Source organism: Berghia stephanieae, chromosome 3 (genome assembly GCF_034508935.2).
Source record: "Berghia stephanieae isolate SIO BIC M18660-M18661 chromosome 3, UCSD_Bste_1.3, whole genome shotgun sequence".
Lineage (NCBI taxonomy): Eukaryota > Metazoa > Mollusca > Gastropoda > Nudibranchia > Aeolidiidae > Berghia > Berghia stephanieae.
The window spans coordinates 69,867,020-69,891,026 of NC_088362.1; the positions used below are offsets into that span (position 1 = coordinate 69,867,020).

General features: G+C 34.7%; 1 protein-coding gene across 2 annotated transcripts; it reads left to right on the forward strand.

Annotated features, from left to right (window-relative positions):
- The first annotated feature begins 547 nt into the window (after window positions 1-547).
- On the forward strand, window positions 548-16,433 carry LOC144968327 (uncharacterized). Of its 2 annotated transcripts, none has more exons than XM_078906587.1 (5): window positions 548-843; window positions 8,066-9,027; window positions 10,321-10,457; window positions 11,002-11,236; window positions 11,974-16,433. In XM_078906587.1, exons 2-5 carry the CDS (start codon window positions 8,147-8,149, stop codon window positions 14,153-14,155), a joined length of 3,435 nt encoding a protein of 1,144 aa, XP_078762713.1. In that variant the 5' UTR covers window positions 548-843; window positions 8,066-8,146; the 3' UTR covers window positions 14,156-16,433. The 2 variants fall into 2 exon arrangements, with proteins under 2 accessions (XP_078762713.1, XP_078762712.1); XM_078906586.1 differs by lacking the exon at window positions 548-843 and adding an exon at window positions 4,537-6,077.
- Window positions 16,434-24,007: the final 7,574 nt, after the last annotated feature.

The following is a 24,007-nucleotide window of genomic DNA, read 5'->3' on the forward strand; positions in this document are numbered from 1 at the left end:
ATAAATAATAATAATAATAATAAATAATAATAATAAAAAGAAGAAGAAGAAGAAGAAGAAGAAGAAGAAGAAGAAGAAGAAGAAGAAGAAGAAGAAGAAGAGGAAGAAGAAGAAGATATATATATATATATATATATATATATATATATATATAGATAGATAGATAGATAGATAGATAGATAGATAGATAGATAGATAGATAGATAGATAGATAGATAAACGAGAGAGAGAGATAGAGAGAGAGAGAGAGAGCGAGAGAGAGAGAGAGAGAGAGAGAGAGAGAGAGAGAGAGAGAGAGAGAGAGAGAGAGAGAGAGAGAGAGAGAGAGACAGACAGACAGACAGACAGACAGACACACACACACACACACAGAGAGAGAGAGAGAGAGAGAGAGAGAGAGAGAGAGAGAGAGAGAGAGAGAGAGAGAGAGAGAGAGAGAGAGAGATTGTTATTGTGCCGCCAACTGCCAATCAATCGGTTTCTTGCCCCGCCCACCTAACGTCAGCGAAAGGCGGATATCAGAATATCGCCTGTACTACGAAACGATAATGACGTTCGTATTTCAAAGAACCGGTGTGCATAGCACGATTGATGTAATGCGTGCAAAGTTTACTTTATTATATAAACTAGCAGCTTTATCATTGAGTAGATTAGATTAGACTCTCGTATCTCAATGTAGATACAGCTGATTTTTACATTATTGATTAATTGAGCATTTCCTTCTATTTTATGTTATAAAAAAAAGTATCATCAATAGGCTTTCGAGGAATGAAAAGAAAAGGTTGAATGTTAACACTCATATTTGAGATTGTGAATTGGACATAAAAAAACACAAAAATAGAGGTGAGCAAAGCACGTTTCCTGTAATTAGAGAAATCTTTAGTGTAAATTTTTTTTTAAAAAAAAAAGAAGTTCTGTCTGTGTGAGTACGCGTGTGAGCGTTCTTTGTTTTGTGGTCACGTGATCTTGTCTTTATTATCAATAATCAGTAATACATATTATTATTATTATTATTATTATTATTATTATTATTATTATTATTATTATTATTATTATTATTATTATTATTATTATTATTATTATTATTATCATTATTATTAATATTATTATTATTATTATTATTATTATTATTATTATTATTATTATTATTATTATTATTATTATTATTATTCCTATTATTATTATTATTCCTATTATTCTTATTCTTATTATTATTTATTCTTCTTCTTCTTCTTATTTATTATTATTATTATCGTTATTATTATTACTATTATTATTATTATTATTATTATTATTATTATTATTATTATTATTATTATTATTATTATTGTTAATATTATTATTATTGTTGTTTTCGTTTGTCTTTGTGGGGGTTTTTTGTTCGTTTGTTTTTTTGTTTTTCTTTCATTTTTTTCTTTTTTTTTTTTTTTTGTTTTGTTTTGTTTGTTTGTTTGTTTTGTTGCTGTTGATTGTTGTTCCATGTTGTTCGGTCAAAATATGGGGAATTATTTCTCAACGCTTAGACGCTTCCATGGGATGTGTTGTCTTTACATTTTATAAGGACTCGACTGATTACTATGAATCATAGCCCTACTACAATGACTCTTTTAGTACGCCATGCTATGAATCATTCCTGTCGGTGGAGTTCTTATTTACATTTACAACAGACATGCAATCACCTTTCGTGTTTTGCTGGAACTGCAGCAGTTTACCAACAACGGGGAAAAAACGTAGCTCCTCTTTCTAGGGTTTAACCTCTCTCTTCACCTATTTTTATGATTTTCATAGAAATCATAAGACCCTTCCAAATTAAAGGTAGATATTTTTTTAAACCTAATTCAAAGCAAATGTTATGTTTGAATTTGTTCATAAAATAATGCCAAGAAGACAGTGTAAATTCTAATAGGGCCAACAAAGATGTTATCAGTTATAACAGTTATAAAATGGATCAAGTTTTCCCTTTATGCCCTTAAACGATAAGTAGCAATATATTGGATATTACACTTTGCAAATTCTTTGAGATAAAAATATTAAATAGTAAGAAACAGATAAAAGTATGGAAGAGTCGTTTCTTCTTCTTCTTCTTCTTCTTCTTCTTCTTCTTCTTCTTCTTCTTCTTCTTCTTCTTCTTCTTCTTCTTCTTCTTCTTCTTCTTCTTCTTCTTCTTATTATTATTATTATTATTATTATTATTATTATTATTATTATTATATTATTATTATTATTATTATTATTATTATTATCATCATCATCATCATCATAATCATCATCATCATCATCATCATCATCATCATCATCATCATTATCATCATCATCATCTCATCATGATCGTCGTCATCATCATCATCATCATCATCATCATCATCATCATCATCATCATCATCATTATTATTATTATTATTATTATTATTATTATTATTATTATTATTATTATTATTATTATTATTATTATTATCATTATTGTTTTTTGTTTTTTAAAATCTTTTTTAAAAAAATAAACGAAAGGAATTTGAAAAATAACTAGATACCTATGCTCGGGTGTACAGTGACAAATGTGACGGTTTGCCAATGTTGGTAAGCAGAGGTTCCCGACCAATGTGGACTTATTAGCAGGCCTGATAACCAGGTATGATACAATTATGGGCTTGATTTAACGTTGATGTAAAGGAATATTAATATATTTTGTGTTGGTTTGAGAGTATTTCCATTACAACAATGAGTCCATTATAATAATTCTTTGAGTTATTAGACCTGCAAATAACTACAGTCGGCTAAGACATAAGGCTCGTCTTCCTCGTCGTATACATTACATTGATTTTGACTTGAGTTTATGATTAAAGCCCACAGGACAATGTTAAATACTAAATTCACCACGACATAATACCGTTTTAAGACTGTTGGTTACGAATACGTGATGATTCTGTGTGACTGATGGTGATAGTGGTGCGACTAAGAGATGTGTAATTACCATGCGCCATGGTAATTACCCATTACATTTTTGACCAATCAAAACGCAGGATTTGTGGAACACCCTCAAGCGCGCCGAACAAATAAATATCGAAAGTACGAAGATGACATCACTCAGGTCTTTCCTATTGTTTTGTTTATTTTGTTTTTGCCATCCACTTTTATGAGTACTTCTCACTAAACTGTATTAACCAGACTAAAGAAAGTATGCGCTTGGCTAAGAAGTTCACAACATTGCCATCCGGAAGTATAACGGACCAACACACAAAACTGTGTGTAACCTTGAACGTTCATTGTATGGTTAATACAGTTTAGTGAGAATTACTCATAAATGCGGATGGCTAAAAAAAAAAAAAAAAAAAAACAATAACAAAGACCTGAGTGACGTCAACTTCATATTTTCTGGAGATAGAATGCGCTTGTCTAAGAAGCTCACAACATTGCCATCCGGAAGTATAACGGACCAACACACAAAACTGTGTGTAATCATGAACGTTTATAGTCCGGTTAATACAGTTTAGTGAGAAGTACTCATAAACGCGGATGGCAAAAACCATAAACAAAGACCTGAGTGACGTCAACTTCGAACTATCTATAATAGTTCGTGGTGACACATAGATTTGTGTGTTGGTCAGTTATATTTCTGGATGGAAAATATTGTGAGTTTCTCAGCCAGACGCACGGTATCTATATCGTATGCACTTGGCTAAGAAGTTCACAACATTGCCATCCGGAAGTATAACTGGCCAACACACAAAACTGTGTAAACATGATTGGTAACAGTCTGGTGAATACAGTTAAGTGAGAATAACTCATGAATGCGGATGGCAAAAAACAATAACAAAGACCCGATTCACGTCATCTTCGAACTATCTATAGATAGAATGCGCTTGGCCAAGGAGTTCACAACATTGCCATCCGGAAGTATAACGGACCAACACACAAACTCTGTGTAACCATGAACTTTTATAGTCTGGTTAATACAGTTTAGTGAGAACAACTCACAAACGCGGATGGCAAAAAGATAGTATGCAGATGACGTCACTCAGGCCTTTATTATTGTTTTTGCCATCCGCGTTTGTGAGTTGTTCTCACTAAACTGTATTAACCAGACTATAAAAGTTCATGGTTACACAGAGTTTGTGTGTTGGTCTGTTATACTTCCGGATGGCAATGTTGTGAACTCCTTGGCCAAGTGCATTCTATCTATAGATAGTATGCGCTTGGCTAAGAAGCTCATAACATTGCCATCCCGAAGTATAACGGACCAACACATAAAACTGTGTGTATCCAAGAACGTTTATAATCAGGTTAATACAGTTCAGTGAGCATTACTCATAAACGCGGATGGCAAAAAACAATAACAAAGACATGGGTGACTTCATCTTCGAACTATTTATAGATATAACGAAATCGACGCCACTCAGCTCATTTTTATGACTGATTCAGATTCTCACAAAATTATTGTATCACTCTGATTAAAAACGTATTTTTTTTATTGGTATGTTATAGATGCCCCTAAAACATAAGTAGAACAATATATTGGGACACATTGCAATAAATTCTTTCGAGATAAAAACATTTAAAAGGGAGACGCAGGTGACAAAATTGGATGCTCGGTCAAATATGTATTATAAAGTTTTTAAAAAGTTCCTTATCAAGGGCATTTTAAAATTCATTAATATCTTTTACATTTCTAGTTTGAAGTCATAAAATGTTCCAGAGCAAAGTTTTCAACCTAGTTATTTCAAGGAGTAGCATGGTTATAGTTATATTATATGCACGGAGTTCCATAGTATGTATCTGTGTTTTTTGTATTCGAAACATGAATTGGAGTTTCCTTATTTTTGTTAACTTTGAGGCCTAAACATCTCTTCTGTTTTAAGAGTCACCAGGTCACTGTTTATAATGATAAGATCATAATAATATTATAATGTTGAAAAGAGGGATCTCAAATTTACAATGATTAAAACTGAAAGAATGCGTGTGTTTGTGTGTGTGTGTGTGTGTGTGTAGGCAACATTAAAGTAAGACGTAGTAAAGTGTGTAAAAATCTAGGTCAACACGGCTAGCAACTCTCAAGTGGCTTGCGGTGCAGGGTTGCCAGTTTGGCATTTTAAATGCCAGATTCCAAAAATCTGGCATTTTTGAAAACCGTTTGGCATTAGAAAAATCATTTGGCATTTGGCATTTTCATTTGGCATTTTCTTTTCTTGTATATTATACTTCAAATGACACCTTTTCTTAATTAAGTTTCATAAGAAACACGAAACAGTAAGTTTTCTTAATTGTCAATAATTATTTAACTGTTTACGTATTTACCTTTCATGTTAATGTATTTCTTTTTCATTCTTAAAATCCAACCGTGGTGTAGTGGTTTAGCACTCCACTTAGTAGTCAGTAGGTAAAAAATTACCCCAACAGGAAATTAAGTGTAATTCAAAAAAAAAAAAAAGAAAAGAAAAGAAAACACGCAAGCCACCAGGATATGATAGTAAATTGTCTATCAAAAGTGAGTAGTTTTCTTAGTGGGGGTGGGAGTCAACAGACTTTGGCATTTTTTTTGAGTGTTTTGGCATTTTTTGAGTCTTCCCTGGCATTTTGTTGAAAAATAATCTGGCAACCCTCTTGCGGTGAACGAACTGATAGCCTCAACAGTCAACACAGTGCGCAGTTGTAGCTAAGCCGAGATAGGTAGTTGTAGTTGACATTGTTGTTTTGATATGATGTAGGCAGGAAGAGTGCACAATGATCGGGAAGATGTTCATTTTTCTGTGATGGCCTCTTTGGAATTGGTACTATCTGAAAGTGAATGGCAGAATTTACTTTCGTTTAAGGAATATGTAAAGCAGTCATTCGATGTTGATATTTTTAGGAAGGATGAATTATATTCTGCAAGTGTTGAGGCTGAGGGACCCCTATGTCCCGTCCATCAAGCTTCTATCCAGACAGACTCGACAAACAGTTTCAATTATGTCAGTCCAATATTATCATTTTCGGGGAATGGAATCAATGCTGATGAATATATATTGCGTCCACCCCCAGTCATTGTGCAAATTCAGACAAAAAATTCGCCTTCAACGTCGACTTCAAACTTGGAAAAGTGTCGTGTACGTTTGGTGTTCATTGTTCATTGTCATTAGCAGTTCATTACAACTATCCAAAAGCCTTTCACTTTCACTTTTCGGTTCAGTCTGCTCCTCTTCCTCCTCCCCCTCTTCTTCTTCCTCCTCTTCCTCTTCTTCTTCTTCCTCCTCCTCTTCTTCTTCTTCCTCCTCTTCTTCTTCCTCCTCTTCCTCCCCTCTCCTCCTCCCCTCTCCTCCTTCGTCTTCTTCTTCTTCTTCTTCTTCTTCTTCTTCTTCTTCTTCTTCTTCTTCTTCTTCTTCTTCTTCTTCTTCTTCTTCTTCTTCTTTTTCTTCTTCTTCTTCTTCTTCTTCTTCTTCTTCTTCTTCTTCTTCTTCTTCTTCTTCTTCTTCTTCTTCTTCTTCTTCTTTCTTAACGTCTCTTTCTCGCACTGTGAGCACAGGCACGGTACACTTTATCTTTTCTCGATGTCATTGTAATTTAGTGTGCAGCAATTACTACGGATGATACAAATGAAGATAAATAATAGTGTAGGTCCTTTTCTAAAGGCAAAGGCTCTTCTGCTTTTACGTTAAAAAGAATTTTTAAATTTTAAATCTAATTCTCTCCCATTGTAGTTAAGATTGGACTAAAAATGTGTTACTTTTTTTTCTCTTCATCATGATTCTCTACTCTAATTAATCTATCCATAAAAGTAATAGTCGTACATTCTGTGATAAATTATAGTTCCTGACAAGTTTGACATGAAATCATAACTAAGGGTATTCATAAACTTAGATTCATTCTTAATAATAATATTAATATATTTTGATTGGAAATAGTAATTCGGACTCGAGTCTGAATAGTCTCCCGTGGCTATTCAGACTCAAATTCCAATGTGAGTGCGCATTGAAACACAATGCAGGAGAGGGCGGAACTGAAATAAACGGAAGAAGAGTTCAGAAGAAATTCTGTTTTGCTCATATATCAGACTGACTCAGTTCATAACCCCTGCTTTGGACTGTAGAAGTAGAAGGATTGTTGCCTGATTTCGTTTGGACATCGTGTTGCATTGTTAACAAAGCTTTTCCTTTAGACCACAGTTACTTTAACTGACTTTTGAAGACTTTTAACTCTTTTCTTTTTAATTTCTAACTGGACTTCCAATTGTAGGCAAGAAGAAAGAGAAGAAATTCTGTTTTGCTCATATCAGACTGACTCAGCTCATAACCCCTGCTTTGGACTGTAGAAGGATTGTTGCCTGTCTACCACATCAGAATACGTTAATTTAAATTTAAAAAATAATTGTCCTGATTTCGTTTGGACAGAGCGTTGCGTTGTTACGAAAGCTTTTCCTTTAGACCACAACTTTAACTGACTTTTGTTACTTTTGAAGAATTTTAACTCTTTTCTTTTAAATTTCTAACTGGACTTTCAACTGATCCATGATTTCGTCTTTCTTATCATCAAAAGCGGGTTTAGACTACTGTTGTTATTTTGATTTGCATCAATTCTATTTGTATTTATCAATATTCAAAATATATTTTTTAAAAACAAAACTATACTGCCACCGACGACTGTTCAGACTGATTCCAATAATCTGTTGATTGCACATGCACATTGAAATTTGAGTCCGACTTACCACGGGAGACTATTTAGATTCAAGTCCGAATATCCGCAGCCATTTTGATTAGCTAGGATGCCAGTCATAAAAGTTATTAAAGGAAAAGAACCTTGAGAATTTTTGAAGGTCATTCCCATCGATTTATTATAATAATTGAGGTACAGTAGTGTGTTTATAGTCAGACCACTTCATTTCTCCAATAATTTTCAACATTCATCAACTTAATTTTTTGAGACATTTTGTGTAGACCAAATCTTTGGTAAAGATAAATATAATTTGTCCTCAGCTCATCAAGTCCAAATCTTTAATTTTCTTGGTTACAGAGGTAAGTTATATGGAGATATTATTCTACTGGTATCATGTGATCAGATTCTCATGTTTTTTTTTTTCTATTTTAAAACTATTTTCCAGAAATTCGCCATTGCCTTCAGTCCTTCAAATCCTGACTTCAAGTTTGAAACCATTAATCTGGAGAGTCCACAGTCCTTAGAGATGGTGAAAGCTTACCTGCCAAATATTCAGCAGTCTACTTCAACTCTAATCAACCACATTCCTAACACTACGGACATTGCTATTCAGGGTCATCGTAGCTGTGTAGAACTGGCTCAATGTCACATTACCACGATCTTGCGGGATCTCAAGACAAATCCATCTGAAAAGCAGGATAATAATAATTATAATAATCATAATCTAAAACCAGTTCTCACTCTGTCCTCTCCCATCACAAATGATTCTTTGATAGAAAACAGCTGTGACAAAAATGATGACAACCTTCACCTTAGCATGTTCAAAGATAGATTATCACCTCTATTAGTAGTGAACAACATAATAGCAAGTCCAGCAAAATCAGATGACGTTTTCTTTCCAGACAATTGTGAATATAATTATCAGTATGATGATCTTTACAACTTTTCCAATTTATCAAAGTTAGTCCATGAAGAAAATGACAACCCTGTTTATACAGCGACTCTAAACAAAAATGATCCCCCATTCCAAGCTTACACGCACTCTTACCAACATAACATTCAAAAGGATGACGATAGCGACTCTGATGAAGATAATATTCTTGCTGATGATCGCTTTAGCAATCGGATCAACCAAGCCACCAAATTAGGGTTCTCAGAGGAGCAGGTGATAAAAGTCCTAAAGAGACTTGGGGTCAATTCTAACATGGATGACATGATGCGAGAGTTGGTATCAGATCCTCATGGGGGAAACACAGAAGATGGTATGATGCGGCTGGAAGATTTTGACAGGAGTGATACAAATCTCTCATCCAAAGAAGAAGACAATGATGACAATGATAGCTTTGATGTCAATGACAGCTCCAACCTGAGGCACATAATCATTGATGGGAGTAATGTGGCAATGAGGTTAGTAATATTTTCATTTCTTAAATATAATAAAATAATAAAGAATCTGCAATTGGAACCAATCCAATCTGATCCAAACTGTTTCACTTCAACACTGAAGATAGACACACAACATTTGTGTGGCGTGGAGTGGCATTAGGTTATGGCCCTGTATCTGTTTCACATTTAATTATGTCCTCCTGTGACAGATATATGTTTTCTGATTGACTTATGAATTTCTCATAACTGTCAGAATTTGGTAGTTGTTGGGGGAGTAATTCCTTAAAACCATTTTGTACTTGGAAAAAAGGATTGATTGTGTGCATTCACTCTCATACCTGCCAAATCATACGAATTTTTCGTAATTTTATGAATTTTAGACAAATTTCAATGGCCAAATACAAATTTTTATGGAAAATTACGAATTTTTAATTTTTACCAATACTTTAATAATGATAATAATAATAATAAGGATAAGAAGAAGAAGAGCTACAACTATTACTACTACTACTACTACTACCACTACTACTACTACTACCACTACACTACTACTACTACTACTAATAATAATAATATTGTGGTTGTTCATACACAATTTCAGAAATTACGAATTTCCTTGTCAAATTACTAAAAATTGACATAAAAAATTACTAAATTTGAAGTTTTCAATTTGGCAGGTCTGCACTCAGGAAGCAGGTGGCGAATAGCAGCGCTCCTTTCTTGAGTTTTATTGGTGATAATTTATTAGATGGCAATTTGTCTTAGTATACCTTTAAAAAATATCTTCATTTTATGTTTGCTCCTTCTGTCTTTCAAAGTGTTAAGATGATCAAAAATATTATTGTGATTTTAATAACCTCTGCTGACTCAAAAAGTTCTTTTCACTTTGAGTTTGAGTATTTTAGTAACTTATCATTCTTAAACTTTAAACTTATAGCACAGTATCCACTAAGCATGCTCAAAGCGTTTTACAGGTCCTTAGCCCACAGCAACACTTAGCATGTAGGACGAGACCTGGCACCTGTTAGGTGATATTACAATTTTCTTTGACAGAGACAACATTGTTAATGGCGAGGTACTCAATTTACACCTGTGTACAGAAGAGAAAATGAGTGAAGAGCCTTTTCCAAGGACTCAACTGCACTGCCTAGAGTGGGACTCCAACTCTGTACCTCTGATCCAAAGGCGAGTGTGTCATACCACAAGACCATATAGCCACTTTATCAAAGAAATAAATGTTTTTTTTTGTCTGTTTGATATGTTTTGTTATTCATCCTGTTGACTCAAAATTATTTTAAACCTTTTTTTTTTCAGTCATGGTCAGAAAGTTTTCTCTTGTATGGGCATCAAAATTGTTGTTGACTGGTTTAAGAATCGAGGTCACAAGAACATCACAGCTTTTGTACCTCAGTGGAGAAAAGAAGCCTCAAGGCCTGACGCTCCAATTACAAGTAAGTTGTCAACGAATAATCAATAATAAACCAATTGAATTATATAGCGGCATTTCCATGCTTTCTTCATGCTCATAGTGCTTATAGTGATAATTTATTCCACAAAGCAGGCTATATTGAGCGGATTTCTGGGGGGGGGGGGGGGGTTCTGTTTCATGATTGTCGCCTTTTATATTTTGTACTAGCACTCTACAACCATGATTACTTAAAGCCAGGTTCTCATTAACAGATTTTGGTAGGGTAATGCGTCAAAAGTGCTTCACTGAAAGATTAAATAAATGGCCAGAGGTTGGCGATTATTGTCATTCATATCGTCGCTGACAGTTCTCATTACTTATTATAAATCAATTATCCATCAGGCATAGTCCATGCATGAATATGTTGGGTTTTTTTTTTTTTTTTCTTATTTATTTTTTTAAGGATGATAATATGGCGTTTGTACCATTGTTCATCATTTGTATCATTAATTAGTAATAAGTATCTGATTCAGATTTTACGGGATATTCTTTGCATTGAGCTAAGTCAAATAATTTAATTTTTACAGATCAAGAAATTTTGACAGAATTGGAAACAGAGAAAATTGTTGTTTTCACTCCTTCAAGGCGCGTTGGAGGGACACGGATAGTGTGTTATGATGATAGATTTGTTCTCCAATTGGCTGTACAAAATAATGGCATTGTGGTGTCAAATGATGTGTACCGTGACCTTGTAAGGGAGCGTGATGATTTCAAGGAGGTGGTGGAGAAAAGGCTTCTCATGTACTCCTTTGTACAAGACATGTAAGTTGGTTGTTATGTATCTATCTACTTTTGATGACTTAATTAAGTGGGGTAAGAAAACTCAGAAAATATACCAATAATTTATCATGTGCCATGCAATCAGTGAGATATCCACTTGCTTCATATTAATTTTGGCTATGAAGTCAACACCTGATGCTGTCATGTTTATTCTTTATTATTGATACTAAACTCATGACGATCTCAACATCTTCTGCTGGAATCTTGCATAAAGGAAAGATAACCATGCAGTTATGTCCTTTACTATTAAATTCAAATTAAAAATTTCTTTATTATTGGATCATGCTGCATATATACTCAGGGCACATAGGAGTAATGGCAAATAAAAATGAGAATAAATAAATCAATACAGATTTTTAACAAATAAAGGGGAAAGGAAACTAACAATTGATTGCTCCCATCTGGATTTTAGTCTGTGATATAAGGCATCTGCCTACTCTTATTTAGAACCCAGGTTAGTTTGACAGCAAAAATATATTAATTCAATTCTAATCAAATAAACCTATCTAATTGATTTACTTATTTGACCATCAGTCTATCTAAAAGTTCAAGTTACAAGTACAAGTTCATATTTTTATTTAGATAATGAACAAATGAAATGCCATTCTTCTACCTATAGATTTATTTTTATTTATTTTTTATATTTTTATTTTTTTTAAATGGGAAAAACATTTTGGTTTCTTATAAATTATCAAAGCTATATTTTTGTCTTTCTCAAGGTTCATGCCTCCTGAAGATCCCCTCGGAAGACAAGGACCTTCTTTAGACAATTTCCTTAGAATAAGACCATCAGAACCCAAAAACAAACCTCAGAATTGTCCCTATGGAAAGAAGTGTACATATGGAAATAAATGTCGCTTTTATCATCCTGAGAGACGATATGCTCCTCAAAAAATGGTGGCAGAGAAACTTAAAGAAAATGCAGAGCTTAAAATGAAATCTAGCAAAGTTGGAAAGTCTTTAGAACCACCCACAGATAAGGCTAAGCAGCCTAAACAGAAACTGGTTAGAACTGTTTCTCTGGTACCACAAGAGTTGGTAAACAGCTTCTCTGATGGAATCTCAATTGACAAAACAAAGAAACCCCCTCTGCATCACTCCAAATCCATGGTGTACCCCAGCAGTTACCTGAATGACTTAAGACTCAAGATGGAGCAGGCTGAATCTGCTGAGGCTTTTCAACAAACTCCCTCAGCGTCAATGGCTGTCAATCACCATGACCAGAATTTGGACCAAATACAGTCAGTAGAAGTGGATTCAAAGGACACAATTCAGAGTAGGAAACAGCGCAGTATTAGTTGTAATCCTAGTCCTTGCACATCACCGACTCCTAAAACTGAATCCATGAAAACAAAACTGAAAGCTGTGAGAAGTTTTCCGTCCTCACCAGTTCCAAATCAATCACCTTCCTTTGCAGTGAATGATGTCAAATCTTCACTAAACATTCCCAACCCAGAGCCTCAGGACAGATATTTAAGTGGCCACCTTCTTGTTGCAAAAAAATTATCAGATGAGGACAATAGCAGTGGAAATTTTTTCTCACAACACTCTTCACGTGCTCCAAGTTTATCACAAGAAGAAAACCAGACCATTTTATTTGATGGTCGCCTTCATTCAAGTGATTCTAACACAAGTCTTGTTTCACCCATGTCCAAAGTCCCAACTTCCCAGCAAGGTAAAAATTTCCAGGATTCATGTCCATGGAAAGTAAGAGAGATTTATATACCCCCTGAAATTACGAGATCTAGCAAAACGGCTTCTCCTACAAATTCATTATTGCCTCATGGAGTAAAAGAAAACTCTTCTTCCGTTCACTCTTACATTGTCCCAAGTTGTGGACAGTATGATAGCTGTCCAACATTTTCAGAAAAGGATGAAGCTTTTCAGTCGCAGAATCATTATAAAAGATCGCTAAGTTCCAGTATTCCACCTCAATCAGGAGAGCATATGAATCATGCTGCCAGGAAATTTAGCCTAAATGCAATTAACATAAAGGCAGTCGAAAATATACACGCTAAGTTGAAACCTCATTCAAGTGTACCCTTAAACCAACATATTCCTTTCAACCAAAATCAAAACAACAATCCTGCCTTCCAGCCACATTATCAAAGAAGCAGGATGAGTATTGACAGTGGTATATGTAGTGGTGGACTTTCTACAGATTATCACATTAGCAACAACTCACCGTTTTCACCAACAGAAAATTATAGTTTGCCTTTTAGTGATAACTCTAGTATGTCCAGTCCAAGAGTCTTCTCCCCATCAACTCAAACTCCAGCACGATTCATGATGCAGCAACAACAGCAGGAATTAATGCATGGTTCAAATCCTGTTTGTTTTTCAGCTACATCCAGTCCCTGGCAATTTTCTCCCTTACCCAACAGGATGCAGCCTTCTTTTCATGACCAGAGTGCCATGTCACATAAATCTGCCGTATCTGTATCGAACATGGCCCCTTGTAATCAAAACCCACTTATGTACAACTCATTACCGACATCTGCCAACCCAATGTCAAACTACATCAGCCCACCACCACTGACAGCCTACCAGCAGCAATTTTATGCACAACCAATATATCCGTCACCAATGCCAAACATGGATGGTCAGTTCTACCCTATGGCAACTCATTGTGCCGGTGGTGGCTACGTGCCATACAGTCCCAGCACACCCTCATCCCCATTTGTTCATCAACCACCACCTTTCCAACCTGCCCAGCCAAAAGTCATCGATGAGGAAGCAGACATCAGTGTGGACGACCCTCGTCACTCCGCCTACTACAATCTGAGCAGCGTATTCGGTGAGAGAGTTGTCAGGACGTTCATGAATCGTAATCCTGATGTGAAGAATTTCAAAGAGCTCTATACTCTCATTTCATCATACAAACAAGACACAGGGATGTAAAGTACATTACTTCAATTTTAGATAACTTTTTACAATATATTTCAACTCTGAAAGGAATGCAATGCATAAATAAATTTTTGATTATTAGCATCCTACCTGTCAAAAAATTCAACTACAAAAACTCAAATCGATATCGGAGGACTGATTGAGGTGGTAGGTATTTTGTTTTGAACTACAAAATTAAATTGGCACTTTTTTTAATATAGCTCAATGTCTACTAATTGTGCTCAAACACCTTACTGTTTAAATTATTTTATAAAATAATATATAATGGAGTAATATTCGAAGTGATATAAATGTCTCTTTGATTTTTTCTTCCTTTTTTATTCCCTCAAGTAAGAGATGATGCGCTAGTAACACGTGTATTATTATTATTGTGTGACGAAATTCGTCCCCTTGTCCTCTTGTCTTGCCAAGTCACTTCAATTATAGATAAAGGGCTTCAGGTAGGAATAGAAATAAAGCAGAAAGATTTGGTATTTCACTAAGTTATACTTTATTTGAATTATTTTCGTATTTCATTGGAGATTTAGCTTAAGAGTTTATCTAAAAAGACTGTTTGTTTTTTTTTTCACACATATACATCATTTAATATGTTGTGTTTGATAAGACTTGAAGCAAGTTTTAATCGTTTACCAAAAGTTTACGTTTAATACAAAATCAAAAATACAGTTATAGACACCAGTTATTTTGTTGCAAATAACTTGTTATATTTATTTTATATCTTTTCGAAAAAAAAAAGACAAGAAAAACGGAAAATTGTTTTAGCCCTTTGTCATTATAATTATTGTGACTATATAAAAAAGAACAAAGAGTATAACATGTTTTACTTCATAATGTCATTATGGAGTGAATGTCGAGTGTACCTCATTGAGGCTTTTATTCATAATGTAATTGATGGATATTGTTTTGTGGATTTTTTTTTCTTGAGTAATCAATATTTTATTATGTGTCAAGCATGCTTTTACATTACTCTTTTGATATTTGACAACTTTGTCGCTGGCCGACCAAGATACATGAAACATTTATGAAAAAATCAAATCACTTACTTTCATTGTGGTTGACAAAGAAAACTTTGCTTCAAACTCAAACTGTTGTTACTGATTGTTACACGTTAATATTTAAACTTTTTTCATCACAGTTTTTAAACATTGTTTTATTTGCTGAATAGATATTACTGGATAATGATAGTGGATGAATTTGTATCCTCATGAGCTTTTGATAATCGGAATTCCCTTACATGCATTATCATTGTTTGTCATCAAATCAGAATTTTTCTCCCCTTTTACTTTTATGAAAAAATGTTGAATATTGATTTGATATTCAGGGATTCAAATGATGTTTTAGATGGAAAGGAATTGTTGTGTTCATTGCAATCCAGTTTGTATTATTTGGTTCTAAGTCAAATAAAGTATTATAAAATGTTTTGTCATCCATCCCACCAATTAACCTTATATTGATATTACATTATATTTTTTGATTTAACGGGAGCTCATCATCATTGATTAGTCAAGAAGATTAGGGTAATTCAGTTGAAGTTATGTATTTTTTTTTGTCAAGATCTTTGAATCCTTTTATTTTTAATATGAGGAAACTAACTCTATCCCATTCATTTCGTCTCCACTTATATGTTTGCAAAATTTAATCACAGACTTTACCATTCTTATAATCTCAACTTACATAACTGTTATTGCGCTCTGTAAAACCCCCTCACGGGTTGTGGAATATTAGCCCTTCCTGAGCCGTTGCATATTGCTGCTATTTCTTAGATTCCCATATATCACTTGTCTCAACCATGCACCTTTTTGCCATTGTTCTAGAATGAGACCTTTCCATTTCACCTTAGCCCTTTCTAGAGTCTTTTGCATAGAAACGGTAATTTGGACTCTAAATATTTTAAGAGATGCTATTTTTTGTTTTCTTGTAAATCATATTTCCACTTTACATTTTTTCATTGTCAGGTTCTTTGATATGTTTTTTTTAATGTATTCATTTGAGTGTATTCCTTTTGATGAAGATTCGAGGCCAATGTTAGTGGGTTGACTTTTTAGATGGTTTCAAACTAACTATAAGGATATATTTCTCTAGGCTCTATGTCTGGTCATCTCTTTTGTCTTACTTTTTACCTATGTGCTTGACTATTCTATCATCTTGCGTTTCGTTGGTGCTGGAATGACTTTAAAGTGTAACTACCCCCCCCCCCCCCCCCCCCCCCTCAAAAAAAAAAAAAAAAAAGAAAAGGCAAAGAAACAAACAAAGAATCTCTCAGTGAAAAAAATGGTAGAGGGGTTTGAGGTTGGAGTAAAATTATGAAAGGTTTAATTGAGTAGGTAATTTGTAAGGGATTTTTAGAGCCTTGCACTCAATTTCAAGAAAACTGCAAAAAATAAATTATATATATATTTTAATATTTTATTATGAACGATGACGTGTATACAAAATAGAGTACTTGGATATTTGCAAGATTTGTAATTAATAATTTTCTTATCAGATCATTGTCATCGTGCTGGGTGGGATTCCTGACCTCCCACAGTAGGCGGGAGTGTTGCTGTGTCTTCTATCCTCTATATCTGTTTTCCAACATGCTATTTGTCTTTGTCTTGGAATGAGATTACTTGGTTTTGCCCTGGCCCTGACCGGATACCCTGGCTGGAAGGGAAGCAGTCAGATGTATAGTTAGAGTTTTGGGAGATATTTTTTGTCTTGTAAATCATCTCTTTGTTTATATTTATGTAAAACAAAGAGATGATTTACAAGACAAAAAATATCATCTCCCAAAACTCTTGACTATACATCTGACTGTTATATATATATATATATATATATATATATATATATATATATATATATATATATATATATATATATATATATATATATATATATATATATATAATATGATTTGTAAATATTTGAGTGTGCTGCTCTGAGTGGGACATGTACTTGTGTCAGGATGAGACATTTAGGTGATCTCAAACTAAGTCCACTGATGGTAGTATGCTTTTGGAATCTACATCTGTTCACTGTTCCCTATTTGAACTGATTCCCTTTTGTCTTACTTTTTCTTGGATGCTTTAATTGTGATTCTAGAACTTTTTACTATCCCATTCTCTTCCTTTTTACTGGCGCTGATATGGCCTAAATGTGTTGCAAGCGCCGTAAAACTCTTAAAGACAATAAAAACAAAACAATTTCTATCATGTCTCTTGAAAATGAATACTGTAATTACTTTGAATAAAGACATGAGTCTTTAATTTCATTTTTTAAAAGTCTTTCTTTTCATATTTCACAAATGATCTCATCCCTGCATTTATTACAAGAGCGCGCCATCGTGTGTTCTCTATCTGTGTCACTCTTTTTCTGGGTGGGGTTTCTGGCCTCCCATAGTGGACAGGACTTATTGTGTCCTCTATCCCCTTATAGCTGTTTTCCAATTTGCTTTCTGTCTTTGTCTTGTCCTTGGCTGGGAGGGAAACAGTCAATTGCATAATTATTGTTTTGGGAGATGGTATTTTTATCCTTGTAAAATATATCTCTGTTATGAATTATTATATTTGTTATTTTGAATGAATAATGTAAGCATTTTATTGTATTCTTCTTTGTTGGATCTTGTGCTTATGTCTGAATGAGACTTATATATGATCTCAAACTTAAGTACATTGTTGGTATGCTCCTGGAATCTACATCTGATCCCCATTTGGATCCCCATTTGGTCCTAGTTCCTCTTTGTCTTACTTTTTCTTGGGTGCTTTAATTGTAATTCTAGAATTTGGCTATCCCAGTTTCTTCCTTCTTTTTTTTACTGGCGCTGATAAAACATAAATGCTTTGCAAGCACCGTAAAACCCTTAAAAACAAACAAAACATCACTCTTTTTATTATGTTCCATTGAGCTTGAAAGCAAAAAGAATTTGAACATTGTTGATAACTATGTTTGTAACTTTAAAAAAAGGGCCAGTACTATATACCTAAATATATTTCTATTTAAAAAAAATAAATGATGTGTATCTTCAGAATAATCTTGCTTTTATTTTATGATTTCCTAGCCGATTCTATATAATGATGATGCCGCAATATTATATCATGCGATGAACTAAGAACTTATTATTCCTTTTCAGTAAAAGACAGCTCAAGAAAAAGCACTATGTCCCTGACCTCCCATAGTGGGCAGGGAGGTACATACTGTGTCTTTTATCCCCTTATGTCTGTTTGCCAACGTGCTTTCGTCCTGGCCCTGGCCGGAGTCCTGGCTGGGAGGAAACGGTCAAATGCGTAGTTATTGTTTTGGGAGTTGATATTTTTTCCCTTGTAAATCATCTCTCTGTTATGTATTATTATATTTGTTATTTTAAATGTATAATGTAAGCACTTGAGTGTATTCCTCTTTGTTGGATTTTGTGCTTGCATCCGGATGAGACTTATTGGTGATCTCAAACTAAGTGCATTGGTGGTGTGCTCTTGGAATCTACATCTGATCCCTATTTGTTCCCAGTTCCCCTTTGTCTTACTTTCCCTTGGGTGCTTTAATTGTAATTCTAGAACTTTTTACTATCCCATTTTCTTCCTTTTTACTGGCGCTGATATAACCTAAATGTGTTGCAAGCGCCGTAAAACCCTTAAAAACAAACAAAAAGCACTATCATGGACTCCCAAGTCAAAATGCCCCTTTCTTTTCTAGGGAGACCATGATCATGATTTTCTCTTGTCAAAAATGTCGCAATTTTTCTAGAATAGGCTACCCATTTAGCTTGAGACAAGAGTTTTGCCTGAGAGGGGGCCCAGTTTTTGGCTGCACATGTCAAAGGCTAGGGTTTAGAATGAAGGAGAGAGCATTCCAACCTCTCTTTCATATCGCCTCTCAGGTGGATCTTTGTCAGTAAAACTTATACATATAAAAGGAAAGGAAATTTCTTTGAGACGGTTCAATCTGCAAAGTTGCGTTGAAGGAAGTAGATTTTTTCTATAAGTTGCCAATATCACTTTCTGCCTGGAGTCTTTTGCTGAGAATTGATTAAGACTTTTATATACTTGTATTATTACTATATTTCTTTAATTGGACGTAATACTAAGAACCAAAGTCCTGTGTCAGTGGTAGTATAATACGTATAAATGGTTTCAGGCTAGCCACAAAATATACAATGATATAGCATTGCTCTCTGATCTTCTGATCTCAATTGAACTCGCCCCTTTGTGTCTTACTTTGCCTTAGGTGCTTGATCAAAATATTTTGATAATCCTATCATTTTTCTTTATTGCTGGCACATATATGATCGTTAAGTGTTGCAAGCGCCGAAACACCGTAGACAAAAATTAGGTCACAATCACCGAATTTATAGCTATATGAAATGAATTCTTTTAAAATATGTTTTTAAAAAACAAAAACAAAAACAAAAAACAGTTTTGTACTTACTACTACTACTACTACTACTACTACTACTACTACTACTACTACTACTACTACTACTACTACTATACTAATACTACTACTACTATTATTATTATTATTATTATTATTATTATTATTATTATTATTATTATTATTATTATTATTATTATTATTATTATTATTATCATCATTACTACTACTATTACAATTGCTATTATTATTCAGACAATTGTTGAGAGTTAAAAGTTAGCTAGGAGATTATATTCACGTATTTAAATATTTGAATCGATGAACATGAAAATGATTGTATTTGATTTGTTGTTTTTCTTGTTGTCTTTTTTAAAATATGGATTTCGAAATTATAGAATAAAAATTATCTTGGAACCCCATGATTTAAAAGTTTTTGATTATTCCCTATATCAGGGTGAGATTCCCATAGTGGGCAGGGAGGTACTTGTTGTGCCTTCCATACCCATATAACTATACCCTTTTTCCAATTGCTTTCTGTCTTTGTCTTGCAATGAGATTACTTCGTTTTCTGGGTGGGGTTTCTGACCTCCCATAGCGGACAAGGAGGCACTTAATGTGTCTTCTATCCCCTTAAATATGTTTTCCAACATGGTTTCTGTCTTTGTCGTGGAATGAGATCACTTGGTTTTGTCCTGGCCCTGGCTGGGAGGTAAAGAGTCAAATGCATAGTTATTGTTTTGGGAGATGATATTTTTTCCTTGTAAATCTTCTCTCTGTTATGCATCTTCTATCCCCTTATATCTGTTTTTCAACATGCTTTCTTGGAATGAGATTACTTGGTTTTGTCCTGGTCCTGGCCGGATGCCCTGGCTGAGAGGGAAACAGTTGAATGTATAGTTAGTTTTGGGAGATGATATTTTTTTCATTGTAAATCATCTCTCTGTTATGCACTGTATTATGCTTTCTTTATATTATATAGATAGTATGCAGATGACGTCACTCAGGCCTTTGTTTTGGTTTTGTCCTGGTCCTGGCCGGATGCCCTGGCTGAGAGGGAAACAGTTGAATGTATAGTTAGTTTTGGGAGATGATATTTTTTTCATTGTAAATCATCTCTCTGTTATGCACTGTATTATGCTTTCTTTATATTATATAGATAGTATGCAGATGACGTCACTCAGGCCTTTGTTATTGTTTTTGCCATCCTCGTTCGTGAGTTGTTCTCACTAAACTGTATTAACAAGACTATAAACGTTCATGGTTACACAGAGTTTGTGTGTTGGTCCGTTATACTTCCGGATGGCAATGTTGTGAACTCCTTGGCCAAGCGCATACTATCTATATGATTTGTAAAACATTTGAGTGTGTTCCTTTTAGTTGGGACCTGTGCTTGTGTCTGGATGAGACTTTTAGTGATCTCAAACTAAGTACTTTGATAGAGTGCTTTTGGAATCTACACCTGTTTTATATTTGAACCAATTCCCCTTTGTCTTCCCTTTTCTTGGATGTTTTATTGTAATTCTAGAACTTTTTACTATCCCATTTTCTTCCTTTTTACTGGCGCTGATATGACCTTAATGTGTTGCAAGCGCCGTAAAACCCTTAAAAACAAACAAAAAACAATAAGCACTTGAGTGTATTCCTCTTTGTTGGATCTTGTGCTTGTGTCCGGATGAGACTTATAGGTGATCTCAAACTAAGTACATTAGTGGTATGCTCTTGGATTCTACATCTGATCCCTATTTGTTCCCAGTTCCTCCATTGCCTTACTTTCTCTTGGGTGATTTAATTGTAATTCTAAAACCTTTTACTACCCCATTTTTGCAGGGGGGTACATACTGTGTCTTCTATACCCTTATATCTGTTTTCCAACATGTTTTCTGCCTTTGTCTTGGAATGAGATTACTTGTTTTTTTCCTGGCCCTGGTCGGAGTCCTGGCTGGGAGGGAAACAGTCAAATGCATAGTTATTGTTTTGGGAGATGATATTTTTTTCCTTGTAAATCATCTCTCTGTTATGTATTATTATTTTTATTTTGAATGTATAATGTAAGCATTTGAGTGTGTTCCTCTTTGTTGGGTTTTGTGCTAGTGTCTGGATGAGACTTATAGGTGATCTCAAACTAAGTACATTGGTGGTGTGCTCTTGGATTCTACATCTCATCCCTATTTGTTCTCAGTTCCCCTTTGTCTTACTTTTTCTTAGGTGCTTTAATTGTAATTCTAGAACTTTTTACTATCCCATTTTCTTCCTTTTTACTGGCGCTGATATAACCTAAATGTGTTGCAAGCGGCGTAAAGTCCTTAAAAACATAAAAACACAAACTACCCCATTTTCTTCCTTTTTTATAACCTAAATGTGTTGGTAGCGCCGTAAAACCCTTAAAAACAAAACCAACGAAAAACTTCGTTTTGTCCCGACCCTGGCCGGAGTCCTTGACTGAGAGGAGACAGTCGAGTGTATATTAAGAGTTTTGGGAGATTATATTTTTTCGTTTTAAATCCTCTCCGTGTTCTCTACTGTTAATTTTTATTATTTGTAACATTTGATTTGTAAACATTTGAGTGTGTTCCTCTTAGTGGAATCTTGTGCTAGTGGCTTTGGTGAGACTTTTAGACCACGTGTCAGAATATGTGCTGTAAATGTTTCCTTTTTTTAGTTAAGATCTCGTACTAGTAACTTTGTGATGAGATCAACCTTTGTGAACTATTATTACACCTATTGTTGGTCCCAAACTACCTGTTCTTTATCTAAGTGTGTTCGGCTATGTCTGTGATCTTGTGGTATAACACTCGCCTTCTGATTGGAAGGTCCAAGGTTCGAGTCCCACCCTGAGCGGTGCATAGTTGAGTCCTTAGAAAAGGCTCTTTACTCATATTCTCTCATCGTACTCAGGTGTAAAATGAGTACCTGGCCGTGAACAGCATTCATTCTCTCTGTCGCCCAGTAGTGGGCAGGAAGGTCTTTTACTGTGTCTTCTATACCTCTATCTGTTTTCCAACTTACTTTCTGTCTTTGTCTTTGGAATAAGATTATCTACTTGGTTGTGTGCTTTCCCTTTTTTTTTTTTACTATCCCATTTTCTTCCTTTTTACTGACCGAAACGTGTCGCAAGCGCCGTAAAACCCGTAAAAACATAAAACATAAAAACAAGAAAATTATACCATCGCCTATCAGGCGTCATATTTCGTCCTGCATGTTAAATGTTGCTATTGACTAGAGGCTCCTTGCCAATGGATACAGTCAACCTCCTGGGTGGGGTCCTTTAACCTCCCATGGTGGGAAGGAGGTCAGTTCATGTCTCCTCTATCCCCTTATGTTTTTCAAGTTGCTTTCTGTATTTGTCTTGGCATGGGATTACTTCGTTTTGTCCTGGCCCTTGTCGGAGTCCATAGCTGAGTGGGAGACGGTCAAATGTTTTGTATTATTGTCAGATTTTTCCCCTTCTTTTTCTCAGTCGACCCTCAATGCACAGCTGCAACAAATTTGTATGGACCTCGGAATCAATTTGTCTTAATATTTTTTCATGAAATAGGAAAGGATTTCGCTTATTATAGCTATATTAAAATCTATTGCTGGGAAGGATCGGAACTCATAGATGATTTACAGTCTCAAAGCCTGCGTGGGGATCCTGACCTCCCATAGCGGGCAGGGGGGTACATACTGTGTCTTCTATCCCCTTATATCTGTTTTCCAACATGCTTTCTGTCTTTGTCTTGGAATGAGATTACTTGGTTTTGTCCTGGCCCTGGCCCGAGTCCTGGCTGGGAGGGAAACAGTCAAATGCATAGTTATTGTTTTGAGGGGATGATATTTTTTTCCTTGTAAATCATCTCTCTGTTATGTATTATTATATTTATTTTTAATGTATGATGTAAGCATCTGAGTGTATTCCTCCTTGTTGGATTTTGTGCTTGTGTCCGGATGAGACTTATAGGTGATCTCAAGCTAAGTACATTGATGGTATGCTCTTGGAATCTACATCTGATCCCTATTTGTTCCCAATTCCCCTTTGTCTTACTCTCTCTCTTGGGTGCTTTAATTGTAATTCTAGAACTTTCGACTATTCCATTTTCTTCCTTTTTACTGGCGCTGATATAACCTAAATGTGTTGCAAGCGCCGTAAAACCCTTAAAAACAAAACAAAACAACAGTCTCAAAGCTATGACTTTTTAGCCTAACCATTTTGGTGGAATCTGTTAAAATGGAAAGTTCGGTTAATTGAGACTTATAGATAGAATGCGCTTGGCCAAGGAGTTCACAACATTGCCATCCGGAAGTATAACGGACCAACACACAAACTCTGTGTAACCATGAACGTTTAAAGTCTGGTTAATACAGTTTAGTGAGAACAACTCACAAACGCGGATGGCAAAAACAATAACAAAGGCCTGAGTGACGTCATCTGCATACTATCTATATGATGTACTTACTGTATCTGAATATGAAGGAACGAATGGCAATCCTTAACTATCAGACACATCTACATTTAATAAT

Bases quoted from the DNA above. Each gene is read 5' to 3' on its own strand.
- LOC144968327 (XM_078906586.1), top strand. From the start codon at position 5,745: ATGGCCTCTTTGGAATTGGTACTATCTGAAAGTGAATGGCAGAATTTA. The intron at 9,028-10,320 runs GTTAGTAATATT...TTTTTTTTTCAG, and splicing joins GGGAGTAATGTGGCAATGAG to TCATGGTCAGAAAGTTTTCT. The intron at 10,458-11,001 runs GTAAGTTGTCAA...TAATTTTTACAG, and splicing joins GCCTGACGCTCCAATTACAA to ATCAAGAAATTTTGACAGAA.